The 7428-nt window shown below is 48.4% G+C and overlaps 2 protein-coding genes across 11 annotated transcripts in view; one reads left to right on the top strand and one right to left on the bottom strand.

The window, feature by feature from the left end:
* LOC106730654 (kinesin heavy chain-like) overlaps nt 1-7428 on the bottom strand; it is a 76782-nt gene that overhangs the window by 32956 nt on the left and 36398 nt on the right. For 4 of the 8 annotated variants that reach the window (XR_004317461.1, XR_004317472.1, XR_004317469.1 and 1 more), the window contains one exon: nt 603-1083. The exons of 2 other annotated variants lie outside the window; for them this stretch is intronic. Coding sequence is in view for 1 of the 6 variants with exons in the window: in XM_032473866.1 (XP_032329757.1) it covers nt 3585-3637 (53 nt within the window). In the remaining 5 variants the exon portion in view is untranslated. 2 more of the 8 variants (XR_004317485.1, XM_032473866.1) reach the window with 2 other exon arrangements.
* The window catches only part of LOC116661556 (CUB and sushi domain-containing protein 2-like), a 125436-nt gene that overhangs the window by 113813 nt on the left and 4195 nt on the right, over nt 1-7428 (top strand). The gene's annotated exons all lie outside the window — the stretch shown is intronic.

Raw genomic sequence — 7428 nt, 5'->3', positions numbered from 1 at the left:
ACTGCTTAATTGCTTTTGATCACCCCCAGCCTTGCTCTTTGCTCTGACCTCTTCTCTGACCCAGGACTCTCCGACAGTCAGGGCTTCTCCTTTTCAGCATTCAGGCGGTGGCTCTCGCTGGACATGCGATCACCTCTTAATGTATTCTCTGGGCCCCAAGTCTCATTACTTCTCAATTTTCTCCATTGAACTCTATTGAACACCTATTAGCACAGGTCTTCAGCTGATAAACGATCTTCTCGCGGGAGGCAGCGGGATGCCCTGATCTTGATCCTGCCTCCTGTATCTGTGCCCAAGTCAGGGGAGCCCATAGCATCTAAACATGGTTCCCTCAGGACCACTGCCAGCCCCTCCTCCAATGACCCCAAGGCACTAAGGACATCACTGGGTGGGGACCTGGATGTAATTCTCCCATTTGAGTAGGAGGTGGGAGGGTCAGCCTTCAACCACTGCCCTGACCTGACTATAACTGGACACACACATCTGTCTCCTTCCTGGGGACCTGGGTCAGGTGATCTCATCAGAGCTTCCTCAACTGACCTTCACCCTGGAGGGTCAGGGGATACGTGCCTTTCTGCTGCCTCTTCCATGGGGGCACTTACCTCCCATCCCAGGAGCTGAGCAGCAGTGGGAAGAGAACGTGTCCAGGTAGTTGGTATCAGATGGGATGTTCCCATCCACCTCTTCCTATTAATTGATGACTTGGGGTGGGGGGTGATTAGCCACTGTTTTGGAGTATTCTTTCCAGCTCTTCCCTTCATTAGTGTGGATAATTGAGGGTTGAACTCCTTGACATTCCATTTGAACAGCAGGAGAGGAAAGCACTCAGGGCGTTGGTAGGAGATTCTGATTTGGAGACCTGGTGATGGGCAGGTTACACCACGCTGAATGACAGGCGTTGTTTGCCAGTTCTGTATCCGCATACATGCCCTGGGTCCCTGAGCCCAGGGCCTCTGAGATGAAGAAAACAGGGGGCCCAGGTCTTGTCAAGCGGCCTCGACGTGACATGTTCAGCAGTGCAGTGGGAGCTTTGTAGGACATTGACACATCACCAGCTGGCGAGCGAGGCCTCAGGAATCCCCACTGTACAGAGAAGGAAGTCAAGGCCCAGAGAGGTTAGTTACCTTGCCTGAGGTTATACAGCACCTGAGGGTTATGAGCAGTTTGAAAACTGGTTTGGTTCCAAAGCCCACCTCTTGCCACTCGGTGCTGCCTCCCCAGATGAGTTCCATACAGTTTCCCAAGTTCCACATCTTCCGACCCCACAGAAAGGAGGGGCCCTGGAGAGGCAGGGGGCGCAGGACATGATGCTGGAGCGCCTCCCAGGACCTACCGGCCCCAGCCTAGTCTTGCTGAGGCCACTGATGCTGCCTGAGACCCTGTCTTGCAGACAATGGCTTTCCTTCCCTGCTTTTCAACCTTCCTTCCAGCTCTTCACGTCCAGCCCTCCATTAAGACCTTTATCCAGCACATTTTCGGAGTCATGCCGATTGGACTTGATAGTGCATTAAATTACAGGAGTTAGTCTTGTGAAGTGGAGGGGGCCGGGGAACGAGCAAGCCAAGCACGTTGCAGCCTCAAGGCCTCTGCACATTCTGTTCCCTTTGCCTGTACTTCTGGACCCTGGTGGCCCCATGGCCCTCTTCCTGGGGACCTCTTCCTGTTCAGGTGTCTGCTGAAACTGCCCTTGTCAAAGAGGCCTTCCTGACCACAGGAGTTAACACAGCCACCCCAGCCCATCACTTCCCGTCACCCCCTGATATATGATACAATTATTTGTTTACTTGCCTACTGTCTGTTTCCCCTACCAAAGGTGAGTTTTCTGGAGTCAGGGTCTTTTTGTCTCTTTTGCATTGTTATTGTTCTCTGCTGAATCCTTAGCTTCTTAACAGGTTATGACCTATGTTAGGTGCTTAAGAAATAGTTGGTGAATGAATGAAGGAATGAATGAATGAAGTCAAAGGCCAGAAGAAAGAAAGAGTGTCTGTATTTGAGACATGCAAGGAATCCTGAGGTGGGGAACCATGTGTAAAGCATGAGAAATGGGGGCGGCAGGAGCTGAGCTGGACAGGGGTCAGGGGTCAGCTCGTGCAGGGCCTGGGAGGCCCCGGAAGGAGCCTGGGGCTTTATTCACAGAGGGAGCCCATTACCAAAGGGTCTGAAGCAGGGAGGTGACTCTGAGATTTCTGCTTTAGAGATGATGAGGAGGGCAGGGGGAACCAGAGGCAAAGGAGCCGGTCACAGGTGGGGACCATTATCCAGCTCAGAATGTGCCCAGACCTTCATCAGTACCGGGGAGAGTGCCAGGACAAGGGGAGAGCTATCCTCGGGCTCACCCCACCCTGCCCACATTCCCTGTGGATGGGGACCTAAGCTGCTGGAAGAAAAGGAATGTCCCACATGTGGAGCAGCTTGGCTTTCCTGATGGCTTAAGTGAAACTATTTATGATAGTCTTGTCTGGTCTACAGACATTCATGATGTAACTGCAACCCACTGAACAAGCTCACCTTAGGAGTCCCAATGACAGGGAAGGGTATTGCTCAGTGGTAGAGTGCATGTCTAGCATGCATGAGGTCCTGAGTTCAAACCCCAGTACCTCCATTAAAAATAAATAAATAAACCTAATTACCACGCCCTCTCCCCCAAAAAACCCAAACAAGCAAAAAAAAAAAAAAAAAAAAAAAAAAGAAAAAAGAAAAAGTCGTAGTGAATAGTTGAATGTTCAAGGACTGTGGTCTCCAGTTATAAGCAATGTTGATGAAGCTGTAGAGAGCACACTTGGAAATTTTGCAGAGGATTCAGAGCAGGGAGGAAGAGCAAATGCATTGGACAGCGATCATTGTAAGGATGGCAATGAAAGCTAACATCACTTCAGCTCTTATCAGGTGCCAGGTACTCTTATAAGTGCCTTACATTTTAACATTAAATCTACACAACAGTCCTATGAGGTAGGCACTATTATTATCCCCATTTTGCTGATAAGGCACAGAGAGGTTAAGTAACTTGCTTGAGGTCACACAGCTCATTAAGAGGTAGAATGTGAGTTTGAACCCAGGATTTTTTACTTCAGCCTGCAAAAAATAAAATAGTTTCACAAAGCTGGGACAATTGGGTCAAAATAAAGTATTCCACTACAATTGACAATAATGCCAAGGTTTTTACTTTGAAAGATCTAACAACAGGAAATGATGCACTAATCTATATTCAAATGTAAATAGAAACCATCCAAAAGAAAGAAACACAGCTGACGTTGAATCATATTATGCCAAATATGGCCGGAAAGGATTAATCTCGATATTATGTAACCAGCCCCGAAGTGGTAAGAAAGCTATCTGGAGTTCACACCAGAGGAAATAGAGTCAGCAAGTAAGCACACAGGAAAGCTATTCAGTCTTGCTAGTAATCAAAGTAATTTCAATTAAAACAATGAAACAACACTTTATCCCTAGTAAATTAGCTCGAAGAGCCTTGTGAGGACATGATACAGTGCTGGGTCGTTGCAGAGAAATGGAATGCTCACACATTGCTGGTGGCGATGGAAATTAGTCCTTTGGGAATCCAATTTGACAACGTGTATCAAGAGTCATAAAGTGCTCCTGTCATTTGACCCAGTAATTCCCCTCCTGGGATTATATCCTACAGAAATAATTCAACAGAAGAAGAAAGTTATATGCATGAAAGTGTTGATTTCAGCATTATTTATAATGATGAAAAATTGGACACTGTAAAAACGTCCAACAATAGGGGACTGGCTAGGAAATTATGGTATATCTACCTGATGGATTTATGCAGCTAATTACAATTATAATAGCATTATTTAGTGATACAGAAAGATGTCTATGATCTTTTTCAGTGAAAAAAGCAGAATACAGAATTATTTCCCCATATTTATTACCACCATGGAAACTAGGTCTTATATGGACAGGGACAGGATGGAAATAAAAAAGGAAATAATTGATATGGGAGGGCAGTGGGACTGTGGTGATTTTTTAATTTTAAGTTCCACTTTATGAGTTCTCTAGTGCTGACTATGTGATAAAGAGCAAATAGAAAATTCAGAATCAAAGAGTAAAGCAAAATCAACAGCAATGAAGTCCTGGTGTCTGTGAAAACTACATAGAAATTTCATTTGGCTGTGATTGAGGTGAGCTGATTATCATATGGCTGGATGGATAGACGTATAGACTCCCCACATAATAAAGGAATGATCAGGACAAGGTGCTTTCAAGGGTCATGGACTGTATCTCCCATAAGACCCAGCACAGAACAGGTGTTTGGGAGAAACGAACAAGGGACGTAGTGATGATCCCACAAAGAACAATTAAAAGGAAGACCTGGAAGTGACTTGATAATTTGTCATGGAAAAGACAAATAAATGTTTTTTCTGGATTACTCCAAAGAGAACAATGTCCAATGAATAGATGTGCCCAGCGCCCAGCAGGAGCTCGGGAAATCTTGGCTGAGCAGAAGAATGCAGGGTCTTGGGAGAGTGGGAGAGTTCATGGGTTCTGCTCCGAGGTCCAGAGAGAAACAAGAGGAGGCCTGTGTTCCTGAGAAGATGCCCCTCTGAGCAGTGAATTTCAGCCAAGAATCAAGAAGAAATTTTCCATGGCCTTCATTGTCATAAGTTGGAGTAGGCTGCCTTGTGAGGTAGTGAGTTCTCTATCTCTAGAGGTGATCAAGCAAGGGTTTGATTTATCAAGGTCTGCTAGAGATGCTGTTAACATACCTCTCAAACTAGTGTATATTTAACATTCTATCAATGGTACAATGCACTCCTATTTTATTCACCACTGAGAAAGAAAAAAACACATGCAAGCACACACACACACAGAGATGGAGAGAAAGAGAGAGGGAGGTGAGTCAAATGCAAATGGACTTTTGTTAAAAAAAAAAACAAAACAAAACAACAGAGCAGGAAACTTCAGAAACAGGTTATGCCAGTGGCCAGCCACACTAGATTGAACTCCTGGACCCCAGGTACAGGCACCCAGGTTCTTTTCCTGCTGAAATTTCTTTGATGCAAGAAGCTTGGCTGAACTGGATAGGCTGTTTCCCTAGACGTCTTCGAAAATTCACGACAAATCTCAGAGTTGCTAATTCAATGGCTCTGTGATCCTGTAACTCATGACTTTAAATCAGCAACTCCCCATCCATTAATTCGATTGACTTTGATTCCCAAGCATTTTCTAATCTCTAGTGTTGCCCTGGGCCCTGCCAATCAAGTCCCTGTAACAGTGAGACTGCAGTGATACAGGCACATGGCCAGTCCCCCCATCCTACAACCCTCTCCTGACCCGCATTCTAGCCCCGGTGGAACTGCTGCAGCCCTGCATGATCCAGGAAGCTGCAGAGGGCTTGAGAAGGCAGGGCAGCCTCACCTGGGGCATCAGCCTTCCTCAGGCACGGGTAAGCCTAGAGCCAGTGTCTGCAGTGCCTGCTCCTGCCTTTCACCTACCTAGTCTCCCACCCTTTTCTGGAGGCAGGGGGAAACAGGAAACAGCCGGGACAGTAGAATGAGCTTGTAGTTTTGGAACAAAATAGTTCTTGTGTTCATCTGTCATGCATTGTGTGTTACCTGGGGAATGCTTTATAATAGCTCAGAGCCTCAGTTTCCTCATCTGTAAAATAGACTTAATATATGAGCACAGAGAGATAACTGCCGTGTTCATCTATCACCAAGCCCAGAGGGGTAGAGTTTACTTCCTCCTCCGGTTCCCTTCTTGCTCTGGGACCATGTGAAACTCTTCTAAGGCCTCCGTGTCCATCTAAAATGGAAGGTGAGATATGGGAAGATTCCCCACCTGCCTTGGGAAATATGTCTAGGGGGCTGTGGTTTCAGCAGCTTCACCTTTCCTGAGCCAGGGAGAGTGTCCACTTTTCTGTGCTGCACTCAGCAGTCTTGGAGAACAGCAAAGATGCTGCTTCGAGGCAGCACATGGACTTCTTGGCTTCTGCCTGAGGCTTCTTGGGACACAGAGCATATTTCCTGGTCCCTCACTGTCCAATCAAGCATCAAGAGGAGAAAATGTCACAAACAGTGTAAAAGTTATTGAAAACCTAGCTTTTTGGTCCATCCATCCATCCATCCATAAATACGCCTTGAATATCTACTCTGAATGGGGCCTGGGAAAACACAGATGGGCAAGACCTGGTCCTGGACTTGCACAGTCATGATCTAGGTGGGGAGACAGATAAGAAATCAAACAGCTGTGTTGCAGTGTGATCACTACCTGAGGGAGGGGGCAGGCGGCATGGTGGGCGCTTGCTTGGTGGGCTCCGTACCACCCTCTGCTGGCGAATCTCCTGGCTGAGTCAGCAGCCCCCTCAGCTCCCCGGGGTAAGAGTTTGCCTGGCGCGTTTGAAGAACAGCGATGCGGCAGCGTGGCCAGAGTAGAGCAAGTGGTGGGAGACAGGTAGGATTTCATGAAGTCAGAGAGAGTAATGGGCCAGGTCTGGCACAGCCTCCGCGCTGTGGGGAGGACTTGGCTTTTACTCTGAGCATAATGGGCCCCACTGGCGGGTTCTGAGCAGAGGATGGCCTGATCCGACCTACAAAGGAGGGCAAGGGTGAGGGCGGGGAGACTGGCAGGCATCAGCTGCAGAGATGCAGGGGACAGATAGATAAGAGACCCACAACAAGGGCAGTAGCAGTGGAGGGCGTGAAAAGTGGGCCAGTTCCAGGTAGATTTTGCAGGTGGAGCCAACAAAGTTGGTTGGCGGGTTGGATGTGGGGTGTTAGGGAGAAATCAAGGTGCCTCCAGGAGTTTTGGCCGGAGTAGCTGGCAACGTGGAGCTGCTCTTGACCGAGGTGGGGAAGCCCCTGGTGGCCAGGCTCAGGGGTGCCGAGATGGGGAGCTCTGTTGGGACTGTGAGGTGGGAGGTGCCTGCCAGGCATCAGGAGGACCTGGTGGGTAGGCAGTTGGATGGAGAACCTGTCTGCAGGTATAAGTTGGAGCCTCCCAGCCTGCAGATAGTGTCTGAAGCCATGGGTTAGACGAGATGACCGAGATGGAGTAGAGATAAAATAGAGGGGTCCTCTTTACTCCCCCAAACTGCATTTGCCTGTGGTATTCAGAGAAGGCCCATCACCCCTTTTCCAGGGTGTGCCGCTGGGAACCAGTTATGTCAGTTCCCCAGTTCTTGCAGTGGCTGGAGCTTCAATTCCTTCCAGAGATCAAGGGGAGAGGGCAGGCCAGCCTGCAGAGCACGGAGAACCAGGGACAGCATTGAACTTGGCAAAGGATAGCTGGTCCCCACCCCGAGGGGCTTACTGGCTCCCTTCATATCTTCCTGAAGCAGGTGCAGGTGCCCAGTGCCCAGGAGGGGCTCGGGAAATGTTGGCCGAGCAGAGGAATGCAGGGTCTCGGGAGAGCGGGAGAGCTCTCATGGGTTCTACCCTGAGGTCCAGAGAGAAACATGAGGAG

The sequence above is a fragment of the Camelus ferus genome, chromosome 35, assembly GCF_009834535.1.
Source record: "Camelus ferus isolate YT-003-E chromosome 35, BCGSAC_Cfer_1.0, whole genome shotgun sequence".
Taxonomy (NCBI): Eukaryota; Metazoa; Chordata; class Mammalia; order Artiodactyla; family Camelidae; genus Camelus; species Camelus ferus.
Note: the sequence above shows the minus strand (reverse complement) of the source record. Positions and strands in the feature narration are given on the sequence as shown.